Genomic DNA, 20,033 nt, shown 5'->3' with positions numbered 1-20,033 from the left:
ATTCATTTATGGAGCACATAATAGATTGGAATTTTCCAATTTCGGAACAACTCGAATGTTAGTTGTAATGACTTTTCGGAGAGCATTTACATTTGAAATAAGCGACAGCTTTCATTTAATTCAGCACATTTCTGTACATGGTGCACACCCATCTCATAAATCTGTCAAATACGTTTAATGTTTAGAACAAAAGTGGCAGCCATCCGCTCATCCGCAGTCCGTTTAAATTAAATACGTTGAAATTCAGGAAAATAAATGCTATGATTTACTCCCGGAAGCCTTTCCGCTTGTTTGATAACAAAAACATTTTCGATTAGATATATATTTTATTTAGATATAGTTCAGCGTTGATACTTATAGACTTGTTTATTTTATTTCCTTTTGTTTGCCTCGGCGCTTTTTATACGTTTTCGCATATGCTTGGGAATAACTCTGAAAACTTCGCAATCAATTTGAACGGGCATCGAGTTCTGCCTCATTTTCAACCATTTTAACTCCATGTCGGCTTTCAATTTTGCCTCACCTAGAGATAAAATAAACTTGAATTAACTCTGAATTATAGTTTTAAAAAAGATAAAACATATTTAAAAAAAAAAAACCAAAATCAAGAAGTTGTTTTTATTGGGATTACCAACAAAATATGAAGTGTAAAACAATAACTGGAAACGGTTACTTCCGTTTTCAAAAGGTTCATCTTACAAAATATATTATTGCATACTTTCAGACACCGTGTATGGTAATAAAGATTTATGTGACACAAAAAATTAAGCGACTATATTAACAAATGAAATTTACTCGATCTATTTATTTACAAACAAAAATCCGCTTACCAACTGTTTTGCTTTTTATTAGTTTGGAGCTTTTTTGTGCTTGTACTCCACTGGCAATCACACTACTTTCTTCATCTGGGGTAGAGTCATTTCGAAGCGCATCCCCGCGCTGCAACTTTTGACGTCTGGCCGCCAGGTTGCTCTCCAAGCTGATGCCTTCTATTTTCCGGTTGTGAACCTTGCGTTTCCTGGTGTGCATCCGGTATGCGGCCTGTATCTTTTTCGCCGCCTCCTCCTCGATGAATCTTTCCAGGGACTCGCTGATTGCATCGTTGCCGAATGACGCCTTGGTATCCAAAGTGGAGGACTTTGTCCCAGCACTTGCCCTACGCAATCTTCGTCTGGTGAGGAAGCCACGAGCTCCAGCCTGAATTTTGGTGGCCGCCGAAACAATGGTGGATTCCGTTTCGGTGGATGTCCCCATGTCATCTGCCATGGCCGTGTCTACGTCAAAGTCCTCCTTGCTGGTCTTCCTCGGATCAAAGTAATCGGAATCCGTTTCAGATAACGAGTAAGCCATCATCTTTTTGCGTATGTTCTCCGAGGTCTCATCGTCCAAACAGAAACTATTGGTGCTGTTAATGCCCATATCTTTGCCTCCGACTTCGACAAAACTAAGAGCATCATCAATAGTCACCGATCTAAACAGACCCCGTGGATCATCTCCAGCGATCGTGTAATGCCGCATTAGGTGCACTCTTCCGGATTCTTCCTCATTGAGCAGGTCCTTGTCTTGTATTTTTTCAGCTACTGCCTCACCGAAGACTACGGAGTCACTCTGGGCCGAGCTTTCCCGGGTTTCATCCCGCTGCAGTCGATTGTATACGATAATATCGCCATCCTCGATGTCCAGGCTGTACTGTTCCTGCAAGGAACTCATGGGTCGCACTACGGATTCATCAAAACTGGGATCTGCCGAAGGAAGCCTGTCGTGGGACTTGGAGTCTCTTAGCTGCGTCATTTTTTCAATCACTTCCTCTGGCTTGGACAACTTGATGGTTGCCTTGTCGATTGTGTCCGCAGATAGTGTGTCTAAGCCCGTATTTTCAGATGCTGAAGAATCTGTATTTTCAGCTTTCTGACTAGCAAGATCTGGCTCCGATTCACCTTCGGAAAGATTAACCAGTGAAGCAGATTTCTTCACACAAGGTTCCTCTTTAACTTCCTGTGGTAGGAAGGGTCCCTGCTTAGATGAGTACTCAATCTCATTTTCCAAAAAATTATTAACAAGTTCTTGAGTTGAAGCAATATCTAGAGCTGAATGCAGAATTATTTATTAGAAGTATTTACAGACAAGTCCATATCACAAACTTACAATGTACGATACCACCGAAATCCGATTGCGATAGAAGTAGTGGATCCTCCCCTGAACCAAGTCCAGCTTCAGAAGACTTCGTTAAACCTGCTAAACCAGAAGAGACTGCATTATCCTTTTCAGATGCACTGCCTACACTCTCATCGATTTTGGAACTGCTAATACCAGGAGTTAATTTGGATTCAAGCGAGCCATGCGTTCTATCTACTGTTTCAACTGATTCTACTTGCGTGCTGGTGTTGAGCTCAGTTTTACTTGTGATTGCAGCTGGATCCGGATCGGTTTCAACCCCAAGATGTTCTTCGACGACTCCCTGGCTAGGTATTATGCGAGTTGATCCCACAAACCACTCTGACTTCTGGCTGCCCTTCGACGCATCTTCGATTGGTTCATCGGTGGGTTCCTTTACCAAACTTTCTAATGGAGTTCCAGCAGTTTGATAATTGGATGTTTCAATGGCTGTTATTCGTGAGCTCGTAATCGAGTCAAAGGAGGTCTCATCGAAATTTTCAAGTTTTTTTCGTTCCATATATTGTCTAAAAGCTCTTTGAATTACAGAAGCTGCACTAGACTTTCCGTCAGGCTCATCCTTTGATGAATAAATTAAACTTGAGTTAGTTTCAGCATTACTATTTACTGCTTGGAGTTTATCTGTGTCCAATTCCATTATGATCTCGGGTTTATCTTGAACTCGATTTGAATTTGCTTGTGCATGTTTATCTAACTCTTGTAATTCTTCTTCAATCTGTAAATCTTGTAGTTTTTGTGTACTGTCGGCTAATTTAAGAGTGTGAATTGGACTTGAATTAGCTTCTGCAAGACTCTCAGTTTCCTGTAGGTTTTCAGATTGCAGTTCACTGATAATTTCTGGTTCATCGGCTGCTTTAAACATAAGAATTGGACTAGAATTATCTTTCCGAGAATGTTTTAATTCGATGAGTTCATCTGACATTGTTTCTTTTAGTTGGTCCGCCAATTTCGGAGGGTGAATTGGACTTGAATTAGCTTCTGCAAGATTTTCAGTTTCCTGTAGGTTTTCAGATTGCAGTTCACCAATGATTTCAGGATCTTCGGCTGCCTTTGACATAGGAATTGGACTAGAATTATCTTTCAGGGAATGTTTTAATTCGATGAGTTCATCTGACAATGTTTCTTTTGGTTGGTCCGCTAATTTCGGAGAGTGAATTGGACTTGAATTAGCTTCTGCAAGATTCTCAGTTTCCTGTAGGTTTTCAGAATGCAGTTCAATAATGATTTCAGGTTCTTCGGCTGCCTTTGACATATGAATTGGACTAGAGTTATCTTTCAGAGAATTTTTTAATTCGATGAGTTCATCTGAAATTGTTTCCTTTGGTTGGTCCGCCAATTTTGGGCTTGAAATAACTTTCGCAAGGTTCTCCCCTTCTAACTCGTCTGCCTTAAACACATTTATAATTTCATCTGCTAATTTTGGAGTATACAATTGGCTAGCTTTCAAGGAATTTTCTTGTTCTATAGACTGCACTTCTGTAATAGTTTCTGGTCCATCAAAGGAACTCGACAAAAGAGTGTCTTTAGAAAGATTATCTAATTCTCTTAATTCACTGTTTTTCACTTTTTTTATAATTTTAGGTTCGTTGGCTAAATTTGACATCAGAATTTGATTGGAAATAGTTTCCGCAGCTTTCTCTACTTCTTGTAGTTCTTCTGTCTGAGATTCTTTCATAAATACCGAATTATCGGATGATTTTTGATTCTGAGTTAAGCTCAATCTAGCTTTCAAAGGATTCTCAATGTCTTTTAAAGGATTCTCCAGTTCTCGTAATTCATTCGCTTTCTCTTCTTTTATCATTTTAGGTTCGTCGGCTAAATTTGAAATCAGAATTTGATTTGAAATCGTTTCCGCAGCTCCCTCATCTTCTTGAAGTTCTTCTGTCTGTAATTCATTCATAATTTCAGGATTATCGGTGGATTTTAGAAACTGAGTTGAGCTTAAACTAGCTTTTAAAGGTTTCTCAATATTTTGTAGTTCTTCAGATTTGTAAACTACAATTTCTTTTTCCTCGGATGGATTTAACAATTGAATCGGGGTGGAAATATCGTCCACTGGATTATCGACCTCTTGTAGCTCTTGTGACTGTGATTCACCTATCTTCTCTGACTTACCGGCTAATTTTAGATACCTTCTGTAAGCTCTTTGAATTTTTTCGGCAGCTTGATTTTGCTCAAATTCTGTTTTATCTGGAAATTGCGTTTTATTAGGTTCGACATAGTTCCTCTGCAAATATAGCCTAATTGCCTTTTGAATAACGAGTGCAGCAGTTTCCTCTTTCTTTGTAAAATGTTTACTAGCTGATTTTCTTTCGGTTGTTTTCTCTACATATCTTCGAAAAGCCCTTTGAATTTTCTTCGCAGCAAGACTTTCTTTTGATTTCTGGGAAATGTCTGAGGAAACTTGCAAGGACCTTTTCCTTAAAGATTCCCGAACCCACTTTTGTATTATTATAGCTGCTCTGTTTTGCTTTGAAAAAGCAGACTCATGGTCTGATTCACTATTCAAAGAACGTTTATTTGTAAAACGTTTGTAAGCTCTTTCAATGATCTGCACAGACCTTGTCATTCTTGATATGTCTGTATTATAGGCCAATTCATAACGCTCAATATCACTTTTTGTGGACTGTGTTAATAACTTTTCATTGCCTGGTACAGATATATTTTCCGAATTAACTTTTTCCATCTTACTTTCGACTTTATTAATATTTCTTATTGACGAATCTTCCAGTTCTGGCTCTAAAGCTGAGTTTTCGTTGCTGATTTCTGTAGGCTGCTCATTTTCATTGTCAAGTTCCAATATGGTTTGTAGTTTGCTTCCTCCAATCTGTTGGTACTCGGGATCGCCCTCCGAAACTTCAATGACTTCAATTTCCTCGTCGTTTGAATCAACTTCAGATTCCGATTGAATATCATCGATTTTTATAATTTCTTTCATAGTATCTTTTTTTGGTTGATCCCGAAACTTTTTTGGTATTTTGTATTTGGGTTTTCCATCATCCGGGTCGAATGAAATAAAAAAGAAACTGAGTTCTTAGCTTTTGGTACAACGGCTTCGACGATTTCTTTGGGTGTGTAATAACTCGGACTTCTTTCAGCGACAATGGTAGGTTCCTCTCCAACTGAAGATGTATCAGGTTGGCCAATTTGAACCGGGGATGGAGTATTATCCGAATCCTTTTCAGAAGTAATCTTGGGCTCCATATAAATATCATACCAGGCGCCATCGTCGTTGGGAGTTTTGAATGACTTGAGCTGCAGCTCAGCTATGGGTGTGGGAACAAGACGCCCCGACGTTAAGGTGCCAATATCTTTATCTTTTACACTAGGGCTAGACAACTTCTTGGTGTTCTTTTCGATCTCAATATGGTTAGTAGGTAAATTTTGGGTGCCAATTAATTGATTAGATACAAGCAATGAAGAGTTTTTCTGCTAATTTAAAAACAAATTTAAAAGGTTTTCGATTCTGATTTCTTACCAGTAATTACTTCAGAAGTTGAGGCGGCAGGCGAATCGGTTTTTGGTTTGGACTCTCCAACTAGGATACAAAAATAAAGTTTAAAGAACCAATAATCTTAGTTTTAAACTTACTACATTTATCCTCCACCGCGGCAGAGCTACTTTCCAAATCTGTGGAATCATCTTTTTTAGGTTTGGTTTCCGGATCTGGAGACTCATCTTCAAGAAGAGCGGCTGTGGGACCTTCATCTGGCTTCTTTTTCTCCAAAGCAGACTCTGGTTCTAAGGATGAATTTAACATTTGTACTTTAATTAATAAATAAACTACTAACTTGTTTTATCCAGCATTTCTTCAATTATGGAATCAGATTCTTTGTTTTTAACTGCTAGAGCTAGGGGAAAAGAAAATGAATTCAAAACATGATTTTGATAAGATTATATATATATTTAATGTAAACTTACTATCTTCATCATCTGGAACGGCAATCTCCTTGTCCTCAAATTCTTGTGAAACAGTCTCATTTTTATCAGATACCTCCACTGGAATGAACAAGTTTTTAAAATTTTAGGTTTGATTTTAAATAAATACTTACTAACTGCTAAGACAGTATTTATAATAGACATTTCTCTTTCATTAGGCTGTGTTGAATTTTCAATATCTTCTTTGCTTCTTTTATGACTATCCACTAATTCACTGGAATGTTTTGTTTCTTCTGAAGTCGACAATACTTTTTCTATTAAATAAATATAGTAAGTGAATTGTTTAAGCCCATACATATTACTTAGCACTTACCTGTAGTTTCAGACTTTTCATCATTAAATGTGTTACTTATGTTTTTTGTCTCTGGTTATTGAATAAATAAAAAATACAAAGTTTAAGTCAGCCGTAAAAGTTATTTAAGTTTTAAAAAGAAAATTACCTTCTGTGAGTTCAGGACAAAAACTATCTAGTTCCGTAGATTTGTGCTTTAATTCACTATCTCCAACTTTCTCAGACCCAGAATTGATTGGTAAAGTTTTTGTATCTGATACATTAACTTCAAGTTGTAAGCTTTTTGATTCTTCATTTGAAATGTTATCCACTTCGATAGATTCAACAACTTGTTTTTTGTCTTTAACGAGCATTGTTTCGGATTCAATTGGTAAAGTTTCATCTTCAGCTCCTGCAATTTCTGATACCTCAGTTGAAAATTTAGCTGGATTTTATAAATCATTAGCAACCTTTTATCAAATAAATAAGGCGTATTACTTACTGTTGTCAATAATGGAGTCATCAATACTGATTTTTGTACTATGTCCGGATTCACTCGCGTTGGACATTTTAGTTTCTTTATTGTCTTCAATATTTTCAGTTTGGGTGTCAGATCCCTCTGATTTCAAAATAAAATTCAATAGGGTTAAAAATACCATTAAACAAAAATGTAATATTCAACTGGCTACTTAATTGTTAGTAAACTTACCAGAACCATTTTTCACTGAGTCTTTAAATTCGTGTTCCACTGATGCAATTAAAGAATCGTCCACGATAACGGTACCTGAAAATGATTAATTGTAAAATAAATAAAAATGAATGGAAAATAATTACTTACTGGCTGGAACTGTAATTTCTCCCATACTTTCACTAATGTCTGCAATGGCGGCCTCGTCTATAAGAATGTAAGCGAAGTTAAATAGATATATGTTTTAATTGTTAGTATTTGTGTTATTTCCCAATTTATTTTGTTGCTTACTAGTACATTTTGGAGTATCAGTTCTATTATTTTTATCTTTTTCCGCCGTCCCTTCTATAAAAACCCCAAAATTATGGAATTCAGCCTTGGGTTCCTCAGAATTGCTTGTAATGAAAATGTCGCCTTCAACTGAAGAAATATTTTCAGTTTCTAAACTTTCGGATCCTATTAGTAAGGTTTCCTGGTTTGAAAGTTTTTTAATTTCACTCTGTAAAATTTCTGTTTCATCTGATGAATTATCCGCCTTGATGTTTTCTGGATTAAGAAATCTTGTTAATAAAGTGGAAATTAAAGCATTATTTTCCTTACCAAGTAAATAGTCCGATTTCTCAAAGCTTTTTTCAATATTCTGATCCATTTTATAAGTTTCGGGTTCCACTAAAATTTCCAGCTCCCCTTTCTTGGCTTTCAAGTCATCTAATAGTCCATTTTCCAGCTCAGCCTCTGTTTTTGTTTTGTAAAGTATTTTATTTGTAATAAATAAAAAAAATTGAATACTTACTTGACAAATCGGAAGCCTCTTCGATATTTTTAATGTCGGGCTTTAGAAGTTCATTTTCAATTTGAGAATTATCATTCGTATCTATGCTTTTTGAAATAATTTCCTTGAAATCGTTGATGGCATCATCTAAAAAAAATTAAATAAAAAACTGAGAACCTCTTTAATCCATTTATCCTACCAATTTGTGAATCTTTGACCAAAGTGAATTCTTCAATCGTTGGCTTGACCACTTCCTCCAGAGGTTCTCTTGCATTATTTATAAAAGTTTCAGTGCTTCCCGAGATTGTTTCATTTTCTGTTCTGGGAATATCTTCCGTTGCTAGAATAGTTTCCGATGATTCCCCTAACGCTTTGTCGTTACTAATCTGGACTTCATCCTGAATAATTGGCTTCAAGATTGCATCGCTTTCATTTAAGAGATCGAAATCTCCTTTTATCGATGACTCATGACTTTCCGAATTAGACTGAACAATTTCTTTGTCTTCAGTACTTCTCTTATCTCTAGACTTTGGAAAAGATTTATTTTCATGTTCACTTAAAGAATCGTTTTTAGCTAACATAATAGAGTCCTCATTTTTGATTGGGGTTAGGGGGTCTTTAGATACTTCATTATTATTTTCATTTATAGTTTCTAAGGGAGATTTTATAATAAATATTTTAGAAAATTACCATGTTACTTTATAAAATTTATTAGTTTGAGTACCTTGCTCACGAAGTTCCCCATTATGATTGTCCAAAACCGTCTTGAAGCTACCTTCTTCTACAGTGGGTTCACTATTCAACTCATCTGCCACATGGTCGGTACCACTTAAATCCCTTACCAAATCAACTGTTAAAAAAAATGATTTAATTATGATTTATAGTTTGATGAAATTTACATACCATTAGAATCGTGATGAGTTAATATGGAATCTTCTACAATATCTATTACATGCTCGATTTCAATCGAAACAGTTGGGGTAACTTCGGCTTTAACTGATTTTTCCTGCTCATCTCCCAAATTATTAGAAGAATCTTCCACTGTTTTCAAAATATTTTCCATTGCATCATTTTCTTTTTTCTCAATTTCTTTAGCCAAGTTAGGATCTTTAGATTCCCCACCTTCTTGCTCAACAATATCTACGCTTTCGTTTTTAGGTTTAGTTTCAGCAACATATTTCGATTCCAGATTAGGGGCCTTATCTTTAAGCTCATCTTGAGTTTCCAATTCGATATCCAAACTGTCTTTAATAGTTTTTAGTTCAGCTTCTTTAGCCAACTCGAGTTCTTCTTCGTCATGTTTAGCTTTAAGTTCGATATGAGCTGCTGATTCCAAATCTATGCTGGCTGTATTACTAATAATTTCAGGTTTTTGATCTTGGCTAGCTCTACTTTTGACAGCTTCAATGACTAAATCTGCAGGGATCTCTGCATCCTCTTCTAAGTCTTTTGATTCGCTAATAAAATCCTTAATATTTTCCAGTTCGGCAGGGACCTTTGCATCAACTTCCAAATCTTTTGATTCATTATTAAAGTCCTTAACATTTTCCAAGTTAGGTTTGCAAATCATGTTCTCGATTAAAGCACCACTTAGGATTTCTGAAAAATGTATAAATGTCACAAATTAAAATACGAAAAGAACTTGAGCTTCTGATTACAAGAATTTCTTTTAATCAGAAAACACTTGCAAAGTTAATTACCGCTTTTCTTTAGTTGTATCGATTTTTCTGCGCCTTTAATGGGTTCTGCGAACTCCTTCTCAAGGCCGACATCAACGTTATCGTTATCCACTTCCTCGTCCTCATGAATTATTTTCTGATGGACTCGTTCCTCGAAGTTTGCGATTCCCAGCTCGGTGGATTCCGTTGAAAGGAGTGCGGTGGAGACGGATGTGTAGGAGCCTGTTTCAGAGGCATTGTCGTTGAGTTCCTCGGCTTGATCTGCTGCCGATGATGCGCTTCTTTTGGCCCTGTGTAGCGCCACCATCCTCCTGAAGGCTCTCTGGATTATAATGGCGGCTGTTGCTAAGGATACTGTGCCGTTTTTCAATCGATTTTGCTCCTGCTTCCTTTTCAAATATATGCGATAATGTCGCTGAATGACGACAACGGCTTTCATATAGTCGGCAGCGTTAAATTTAGAACTAAGTTTTCGGGCGTCACGTGAATTTTTAAGTTCTTCAACTCGCTTCTTGGCCAAAAGGCGACGAACCTGCCTTTGAATAAGGAGAATTGCTGCCACGTATTCCACGCTATTGCATTTATCCTTTTCCCGACCTAAATTCCGCTGCTTGAGATATCGTCGAAAATGTCTCTGAATAATGACAACTGATTGCAAGTACGAAATGCTGCTCGAGAATGTGCTCTGATCTGCCTCAGCTAATTTGGTATCTGTATATGCGGATGCCGTGTTTTCCACATCCTTCGTTTTCGCACTAAGTATACGTCCACACTCACAGGTTACCTTCGATACAGGAGTTACGTTTTCTTTGTCCTTTAATGACTTTTCGTATGTCGAATACTTGGTGTACTCAATTCGCCCCGACTTTTCCTTGGACATCCTTTGAAAGTACTCCTGCGCGAATATGTATATGTTTTCCGGTTTTTCCCTTAGAACTGCCTTTATAAATTGTTTGATTAGATCGGTCAGTTTTTCTGGGATGATATTGAACACAAGGGACAGCGGCACCTGCTGTCGCACTCGGTTTTTCATGATGGTTTCATAAGTTTGCACTGGCTCGTATTTTCGCACCACTTGGTGTGATTTTTCACCAACAATCACGTTGAAAAAGTTGGCCGAAAACCCATACAAGTCAGCCGGCTTTTCACGTAACACTTCTTTGGTGTACACCTTCATCAGATCCCGCAGACCCTCGGGAACCCTGGGTAAGCTCGCAGTCGTCATTTTAGTATATCAAACACCATGCACGGAAAAATGTTGAATCAATACTGACCGATGAAGGTGTCCGAATGAGCCTGGAAACCTCGCTGGCTAAAAGTTGCCATGTCAACACCTTTGGTGCCAAAACATATTACCAGCTGACGTCGAACCAACTTGTTGCTTTACAAGGGTGGCAGGGAATTTAATAATAATTATGGGGTCTATTCTTGGATTATATTTATATACTTTGGAAAGAAGAAACACTAATGACATTTAACAACTAACAGGTGTCATTGATTATAGTTCTTAAGATACAATGGTTACAACAGAAACAAACCATTATCCGGAATTACTTGAACGTTTCCTTCACAAAAATGGGATTAGAGCGGGTAAAAAAAAAAAAAGCGGGACGCCTTTTCAGAATTATATTATATTTGTAATCCTTTTGTTCTTATGAACTATTTAAATCACATTAATCTAGTTTGTCTGCGAAGAATAGTTATACCCCTGACCAACTAAGCCCTCGCAAGGTTGAAATTGAATTGAAATTTATTGGCGCATTCTAAGCGCATCTGTGAGTTAAATTCAATTCACGCAAAATACGCTCATTAATTTTGTAAAATGCACTCGGCATGCAAACCAGTCTCAAGTTTAAGCCTTAAAGGGCCTTATAGCAACAACAACAGATTAGTGGGTGCGCAAAAAACACGAACAGGGAATAATCTATGATTGCTGAATGGCGATTAAGTCGCATTTAAATCAAATGCGGGTAATTTGCAACTTTCATTCGTAGTCGGATTTTCTATCTGTTTTGGCAGTTGCCTATCGCTGGACAAACTCAACGGACATGGATAACACCACGGCCGCAATGGCCGCAAAAGGTGTCCCGAGGAATCACAGCAACTATGTTATTCCCGGACTCTATGACCTCTCTGTGGAGGACACGAACTGGGTGCTGACCTCCTCCTTTATCATCTTCACCATGCAAACCGGGTTCGGAATGCTGGAATCCGGCTGTGTGAGTATCAAGAACGAGGTAAACATCATGATGAAGAACGTGATCGACATCGTCCTGGGCGGCTTCACCTACTGGCTGTTCGGCTACGGAATGAGCTTCGGGCGAGGCCCACTCTCGAATCCCTTCATCGCCATTGGGGACTTTCTACTGGATCCGCCAGTGGGCGATGCCCTCATGGGCCAGATTTTCGCGGCCTTCCTGTTCCAACTGTCGTTCGCCACCACGGCCACAACGATTGTCAGCGGTGCCATGGCAGAACGGTGGGTACTTATTACTATCTAGAAGGCCACACCCAATTTAATACATCCTGAAAAAGGTATATTAAGGAATGACGCCTGCAAGAATTCCTTTTGTTCCGCTTCTAATTCGCTTTTAGCTACACAGAGATAGTCCCTCTGGTACATCACTATATAACATTTTCCAAAATATGTAAATTAAAAACACACCATACTTTTTATATATTAAGGATCTGACTTCTTATTTAAAAACTTTTCTGATTTTATACATATCTTTACAAACTATTATTAACTTAAAAAGACACAAGTACAATTTTCAGAGTATTTATTTAAATGTTAATCTGTAACTATAGACAATATGTTTGTTATTTTAAATTTAAAGACCAAAAGCTTGGGTTTTCAAATACTTTTTTTTATTATTATAAATTCAATACAAGAAATGTTTGAAATTCCAGGTGCAATTTCAAGGCGTACTGCCTGTTCTCGTTCCTAAATACCGCTGTGTACTGCATTCCCGCTGGTTGGGTTTGGGGCGAGCACGGATTCCTCAACAAACTGGGCGCCGTGGACATTGCGGGTAGTGGACCGGTGCATTTGATTGGAGGCGCCTCCGCCTTTGCCTCAGCAGCTATGCTCGGTCCACGACTAGGTCGCTACTCCGAGGGCTACGATCCGCTGCCACTGGGCAATCCCGTCAATGCCTGCATGGGTCTGTTCGTCCTCTGGTGGGGCTGGCTGGCCTTCAACTCGGGCAGCACGTACGGGGTGAGCGGAGCCAAGTGGCAGTATGCGGCCAGAGCTGCAGTAATGACCATGATGGGATCCTTCGGCGGCGGATTCACCAGCTCCATGTAAGTTCCAGCTCCTTATGATTACTAATTTGGACCATATCCAAACATAATATTAGTTAATGCAGTTAGGGTGAACACTGGTATTTATTTAAAATAAGCTCATCATGCTTTACAAATTCTGTTGTGTCTCGTGATCTTCTTATAACCAAGGTGTCAAAGCCTTGGTCCACAGAAATGCATATGCAGCGAGTTCCTTTTACTTTTAATAAGTTTTATGCCCTCTCACAGATACTCCTTTTGGCGCCATGGCGGGGGAATGGACATCATGGACCTCATCAACGGGGTACTAGGCTCTCTGGTGTCCATCACGGCCGGTTGTTTCCTGTACCGCGCCTGGGAAGCCCTGGTGATCGGAGCGATCGGCTCGCTTTTCTGCGTCCTGGCCATGCCGCTGTTTGATCGCATGGGCGTGGATGACCCTGTGGGCGCCAGTGCCGTGCATGGAGTATGCGGCATCTGGGGGGTAATTGCAGTGGGTCTCTTTGCCGACAATCCCATTCCGCTGGACACTACCAATGGACGAAGCGGATTGTTCAAGGGGGGCGGCTGGTATCTCCTGGGGATTCAAACGCTCTCGGCATTCTGTCTCGTCTGTTGGGGCATCTGCTCCACCTTCCTGCTGTTGTATGTGATCAACAAGATCATACCCATACGCATGGATCCGCACGAGGAGTTGTTGGGCGCCGATCTTACCGAGCACCGTATTCGACACTCACAAATTGGATTGTCGCGCGCCATTTCGGCCTTGGCGCCCATCAAGGTGGATCTCAAGAACATCGCCGGCATCCAGCCCATCGGTATCAATCCTGGACACGAGCGCAGCCTCGATCAGTTGAGAGCCGCGGAGGACAAGCTACAGCAGTGGCAATCCTACCTGGAGCAGGTGAGTGCTCCTCGGGCTAACCAGAAAATGGACGCCGGTCAGTCACACGCGGACATCACCTTCAAGCCGAGGACGGCGGGAAACGTCTTCAGTCGACGACTCCCCGCCCGGAAGAGCATCAGCGGCGGCCTGTACAGACCCAACAACAGCGAACTACCCGTAATCGGCAAGGTACCCAAGTTGGAGAAGGACCCCAACTTCGCCTGGGTGGATTAAACCTTACTAAAGGCATTGTATTAGTCACACAGTTTTATAGATTCCAAAGCACTATCACAACAATGAAATCTGATGAAATTAGGTTGCACACTTTGTTTATAAATATCTCTAGAAATATCTGTAATAATACGTCAGTTAAACTCTTAATGGAAAAATTTAGACTTTTATTTACGAAAGTTAAAGGTGACTAATCGTTAAACAAAAGATAACGACGGTTGCATTAATTTGGATTCATTAAAACTTGTCTGCAATTTACATACACATGGACATTTTTAAATATTCGTTTACATTTAAAGCTACAAAATCGATATTAATTTTACAATTTTATTAACTTTACTATTCCCAGCTTTATAATAAGCTATAAAGTTTATTTTATGCAATTTTTAATTTTAAAGATACCTGGAAAAACTGAAAGCGAGCGACAGACAATAACGGAATTGGTTTTTCCGGCCAGCGATTTCAGCGAAACATTTTTCTATTAAATTTGTAGTTTTTAATTAAGTTGAAGAGTTGGGGCGTCGGGGATGTCGTCGCTTGGGGGCAGCTTCGTCGGTGGTTGCGGCTGTCGCACGTAGCCGGGTCGCAAGCTGGAAAATACTTGGTGAAGAGACACTCGATCGCGGTGCGCAAAGTAATGAAACCAAAAAAAACTCGATGAACTTTTCGGGTTATAGCGCGGACCGGCCGGGCGATGTATTTCACTAGTGGTACAATGAAAGACTAACTTAAACCTAATTGAACGCTGCGTTTCAAAGCGCAGTGGAGAGATTCCGGGAGCGGGAAGGCGGGAGAGCCTGGAATCGCAAGCGTCCAGTGCGGGAGAGCGGGAGAGCCTGGCCAGTGCGGGCGAGTGGGCATTCGCTACGAGGGAAGCGCGGGCAGTTTAAACGAGGGGAGAGCGGCGTAAACATTCCGCCCCCTTGCAATCGCTAGCGTTGCGAAAGAAAAAACAACAAGCCCACTCCTGTCGCCTAGGCTTGACTGCAGGCGCCGGACAGGATCCACCCGAATGCCGTCTTCTGGGCCACTGGGAGTCCCTCGTCGACCAGATGGAAGCCCGGTCGGATGACCTTGGCGTAGACATCCGCACCCAGGACTACCGAGATGGTTGCCGGCAAGTAGAAACGTTTGTCGGCCAACGGGAGGTCTCCGTATCTGCCGACCACGGTGTCCGAGAGCTCTCGGATGGGGGTGCGGATGCGGACGTTCGGCTCCACTTTCAAGACGACCTCTAGCTTGAAGCCGTTGTCGCACTTTGACCGAATTGTCGCCGTGCAGATGCTCTCGTCGCCGACGGTCGTAGTCGGCAAGCGGAACGCGGATGCCAATGATGCGTCGATGCAGCTCGTCGGTGTACACGGGTCGATGAGGGCGGCCGTGTCGAAGGTCTTCAGCCCGGTCTCCAAAGTGATCATGGCCGTCGGCAGGACATTGACGCTGTGCCGTTGGAGAATGGACGCCAGTGACGGAGCCGGTGCCGAGGAGGCTGAGCGCGGCGGAGAGGCAAGCGCTCTGCGAGTTGGCGGATCTTGCCGGCGCGAGCGCTGCTGAGAAGCGGCGGATGCCGAGCGCCTTGCCGGGGCTAGCGCTTGGCGAGTTGGCGGATTCTGCCGGCGCGAACGCTGTTGATTAGCCGACGGCAGGGGACGCTCGTGCATATGGAGGAGCGTGTGGTGCTTGCCGTTGCACGTTTTGCACTTGTCGCCACTGCGACAACTCCCGTCGGAGTGCTCGTGGGCGAGACAATTTGAGCAGTACTTATTAATCAGCACTGCCCGAAGCCGCTTCTCTGCGCTCAGCTTTAGGAACCTCTGGCACTTTCGAAGCGGATGGATTCCACGGCAGACTCGGCATCGGTAGGAATGTATACCTCGAGTACGTCTGCTTTCTAATGCCTGAGCGCTGCGTGGACGAGGAACCATGATGTGATCTGGTGGGGAGTAATGGATAAAAAAAGATGATTTGAGATGCTTCGATGGCGTGTGTGCAACTTGCGTGGAAAAGGATGATATTTGATCATGCCTCGGAGCTGGTACTGGTCCTGTTAGAATCCAGCCGAAAATAGTCTCTTGACCGAGAAGCGAGCCACAGATGTTCGCTCGGGTACCGCTTAGTAGAATGGATGGAAGTATATCGGCCCCGATTAGAATATCTATTTGTGCGCTCTCATAGAACTTTGGATCCGCTAGCGGAAGTTCGGGAAGGTCTCGCAGGAAATGTTGCGGAAGCGGACATGAAGGAAGATTTCCGGCTATTTGTGGAAGCACGTAGGCAGTGGTGTTTAACTGCAAGCTAGGCCGGGTTGGAGAACGGATCGTGAATTGACAGATCTTTTTGGTCTCAGCGGAGACCGTTTGATTAAGTCCTGAGACCTGTGCTCGGATAACCTGGAACGGCAGTTTAATCAGGTTGAAAAGGCGCTCAGTGATGAAGGTCGCCTCAGATCCGGAGTCTATTAAGGCTCGCGCTTGGAAATTGGAACCTCGATGGCATATATTAATTATAGCGGTGCCTAGGAGGACTGACCGAGTGCCTGCCGCAAAATAATTCTGAAGCGTTGACTGCGTGCCACTGGCAGCCGAGGGACCGAGAGTATTTGGTCTGGATCTGGGCGTTGGCGTTGGATTTGCGCGCGCTGGGGATGGGCTGCCTCGGTGTAGGAGCGTGTGATGGCGGCCGCGGCACGTGAAGCAGTTATGTGCGCTTTCGCAGTCGCGCAACTGATGTGTCCGCGCAAAGCAGTTTAAACACAGCTGTTTTCTTTTTATATATGCGATGCGTTGGTCGACCGTCATCTGGAGAAATTTGGCGCATGTGCGTACAGGATGGTTCTCTCTATTACAGAGATCGCACCCTCTAAGTTGCCTAGGTGCTACCCTTGTCTCGTATGAATTTATTCTTCGAGACGCCGAGTTGGAAGTGGATGCCCTGGGCTGAGTCTGACTAGAACCTGATGGTCGTACATCATCTATGGCTTCTAGTGTCCTGTGACGCTCCGTTAGGAAAACGTTCAGCTCGTGCCACGTAGGGATCTCGGCTTTGTTATGGAGGGACTGCTCCCATAGGGAAAGCGTAAGCTTTGGGAGTTTGGACGAGCACATATATACCAAGAGGCAATCCCAAGTTTCGACCTGAATACCGGACATTTCTAGTGCAGTAAGGCAACCCTGGATGGTACTTTGAAGTTCTTTCAAGGCTGACCCAGACTCCTGTGTGACGGACGGTACATTGAAAAGTATCTTTAATTGACTGTTTACTAACAATCGCTTGTTTTCGAAACGCTCAGTGAGGTTATCCCACGCTGATCGAAAGCCATCATTAGTAAGGGGTGAATTTGAAACTATATTGTGAGCGTCGCCACTCGTTTTGGCATTAAGGTGAAATAATTTTTCGACAGGAGTGAGTCTGGGATTGTTGATATAAATTGCCGTGAATAGATCCCTAAAGGTTGGCCAACGAAGATAGTCGCCGGTAAAAACTTCGGTATCGCACGGCGGAAGCCGGCAGCCTGACGGAATGTATGTCTGAGAAGGATCAGCTGGCGTTGGGGAAGGTTGCGGAAGTTGCGGAGTTTGCGCTATCATGTCTGCTATCTGGGCACCGCACCTTTCGTACGCGCTGTAGCAATACCCGTACTTAGCCTTGAGGACTGGCAAGCTGTCAGCTGCACCTTCTCCGGCTGCTACAAGGCATGCGGTACAGGCATCGTATTCTTTTTTGATGCGGATCCATACCTCTCGGATTTCGTCTCGGCGAATATTGAGGACGGATAACGTAGGAGGGACCGCCGAGGGAATATTTATCCGCGATTCCAATTCGGACAGTCGATCCGAGACTTCAATAAATTGGCTCATAGCGAGGTCGGCAGCCGTTGCAACCATTTTTGTGCTGGCTCGCGTGGTTCTTTCGATGGAAGAAGGAGCCTTTTTGGGAGGTGACGTCTTGACCTTTTTAGGTGTGGGCGTCCTTACCGTGATTTTTGGTATTTTCGGTGATGGAACAGGGGATAGTTTGTTGGAACTTTCCCCGGACATACCAAACTAGGATGCTGTTAGGATGGAATGTGCGCGCTGATGTTTCGGACAAAAATCAGAGAAACAATTACGGACCCACTTATGGACCGGTGGAAATAGGATATCGACTAGCTCAAAAAATAGTCGATATGCGTGGCTGAATTATTGTTGAAATATTCGCCAGGCTTTTGGTGGAACGATGGAGCAAGAATGGAAAAAAAATACCAAAAAAATACCACAAAATAAAAATACTGAAAAAATACTGGATTGGATGAGGTATTTGTCGTTTAGTATTTTATAGTGGGTGGTTGGCCGAATTAGGATGGGATTGGATGTCCCCGGCAGTGTTTGGAGTTTATTGGTTTTGTTTTTCTTTATTTTAAAAAAATATTCGGAGACAAAAAAAACAAAAATAATACCTTTCAGTGGTATGCGGGTGGTATTTTTTTCGAATTTTTCTTTTTTATCCCCAAAAGAAAAACTTGAGTATCGATGTATCTGCAGATTTACCAAGCTCAATAAATAAGAGGACAAAATACTGGAAAGGGCGTTTTTTTCTTTTTTGGAACTGGCAGTAATTCTCAGTATTTGTTTAATTTTATTGGAGTTGAACTTGGTGTTTATTAATTTTGTTGGAATTTATTAATTAATTTATTAATTGGATGATTGAAAAACAACTGCCCGAACTTTTGCGGGCTGTGTATTGGTGACGCTGGAATGCGCGGGATTATCGAGCTTTTTGCGGTACTGCAATTCGCGTGTATGTGTAGATGTATGGATGGATAGTGCCCAAAATATGTAAATAAGTAAAACACACTGAGACACAAAAGTTATTTCACGTCAGCTTTAGGAATTCGTTTTATATATATTTATTGGATGGCCGACGGAAATACTTGAGCTTTCGGAATTGGGGTGTAGTTGTGTAGAGAAAATATGTATAAATGTATGTATATATATATGGAATATGTAATATATGTAATATATGTAATATGGATGTAATATATGTAATATGGATGTAATATATGTAATCAATATGGCGGAAAATTTTATTGTAAATTTTGCCGGCGGGTATGTGTTGTAAATTTTCGATTTATTGTGGACTGTATTTGGATTTGTAATAATGTAAGCAAATATTGTCACAGCGGATGTACAATAAAAAATTAATATCAAAAAAATATTTGTGGGCCGAAATTGGCGGAACACTTAATTTTTTTGTTTCACTTTTTTGTGGAAAATTAATTTGAACTCAATTTTTAAATTGATTTATTTTTTTCACTGTTCACTGAATTTTTTGAAATTAATTTTTTTTCACTGTACGCTTGACTTTTTATTTGCACACTTTAATTTGGATTTCTACTTTTTATTTTTCTTCGATTTGATGTTGGATGTATATTTAGTGGATGTACGGCCAAATGCGAATATGAAACTTGTACATCAATATGCACACGAAAAGGAATTAGAAAATAGGCAATATGGCCGCACGTTAAAAGAGAACGAAGAAATAAAAGACGGAATTGGAATTGTAATTTACTAACTGCCGTCGTCGGATTAAATCGGACTTGGATTTTAGACAAATCGTACAGAAAGTCAAACGAATTATGTTCTTCGAATGGCTGACTGTCGATCGGCAGTTAATATAAAAATTAATTAATTGGCACTTATCCGGCTCGAAGGACCAAAAAATGAAGAGTTGGGGCGTCGGGGATGTCGTCGCTTGGGGGCAGCTTCGTCGGTGGTTGCGGCTGTCGCACGTAGCCGGGTCGCAAGCTGGAAAATACTTGGTGAAGAGACACTCGATCGCGGTGCGCAAAGTAATGAAACCAAAAAAAACTCGATGAACTTTTCGGGTTATAGCGCGGACCGGCCGGGCGATGTATTTCACTAGTGGTACAATGAAAGACTAACTTAAACCTAATTGAACGCTGCGTTTCAAAGCGCAGTGGAGAGATTCCGGGAGCGGGAAGGCGGGAGAGCCTGGAATCGCAAGCGTCCAGTGCGGGAGAGCGGGAGAGCGGGAGAGCCTGGCCAGTGCGGGCGAGTGGGCATTCGCTACGAGGGAAGCGCGGGCAGTTTAAACGAGGGGAGAGCGGC

At 41.4% G+C, this 20,033-nt stretch overlaps 2 protein-coding genes across 2 annotated transcripts; one reads left to right on the top strand and one right to left on the bottom strand.

Annotated features, from left to right (window-relative positions):
- Nucleotides 1-127: 127 nt before the first annotated feature.
- Nucleotides 128-10,771, bottom strand: LOC108052166. The gene is given in 21 exon segments (XM_044459011.1): nt 128-523; nt 831-2,087; nt 2,146-5,199; nt 5,202-5,604; nt 5,664-5,713; nt 5,767-5,916; nt 5,967-6,026; nt 6,097-6,174; nt 6,228-6,368; nt 6,428-6,478; nt 6,555-6,830; nt 6,888-7,004; nt 7,095-7,169; nt 7,224-7,295; nt 7,365-7,619; nt 7,674-7,808; nt 7,867-7,992; nt 8,045-8,497; nt 8,570-8,695; nt 8,749-9,444; nt 9,546-10,771. Coding segments are annotated over 21 exon segments (8,931 nt in total). The 5' UTR covers nt 10,750-10,771; the 3' UTR covers nt 128-371.
- Nucleotides 10,772-11,537: 766 nt separating this feature from the next.
- On the top strand, nt 11,538-14,084 carry LOC108052163 (putative ammonium transporter 3). The gene is made up of 3 exons (XM_017134495.2): nt 11,538-12,003; nt 12,435-12,830; nt 13,059-14,084. Exons 1-3 carry the CDS (start codon nt 11,573-11,575, stop codon nt 13,927-13,929), a joined length of 1,698 nt encoding a protein of 565 aa, XP_016989984.2. The 5' UTR covers nt 11,538-11,572; the 3' UTR covers nt 13,930-14,084.
- The last annotated feature ends 5,949 nt before the right edge of the window (nt 14,085-20,033 follow it).

Source organism: Drosophila rhopaloa, unplaced genomic scaffold (genome assembly GCF_018152115.1).
Source record: "Drosophila rhopaloa isolate 14029-0021.01 unplaced genomic scaffold, ASM1815211v1 contig_178, whole genome shotgun sequence".
Lineage (NCBI taxonomy): Eukaryota > Metazoa > Arthropoda > Insecta > Diptera > Drosophilidae > Drosophila > Drosophila rhopaloa.
The sequence above is the reverse complement of the archived record's forward strand: the minus strand, read 5'-3'. Positions and strand labels throughout refer to the sequence as shown.

Bases quoted from the DNA above. Each gene is read 5' to 3' on its own strand.
- LOC108052163 (XM_017134495.2), top strand. From the start codon at position 11,573: ATGGATAACACCACGGCCGCAATGGCCGCAAAAGGTGTCCCGAGGAAT. The intron at 12,004-12,434 runs GTGGGTACTTAT...TTGAAATTCCAG, and splicing joins AGCGGTGCCATGGCAGAACG to GTGCAATTTCAAGGCGTACT. The intron at 12,831-13,058 runs GTAAGTTCCAGC...GCCCTCTCACAG, and splicing joins GGCGGATTCACCAGCTCCAT to ATACTCCTTTTGGCGCCATG.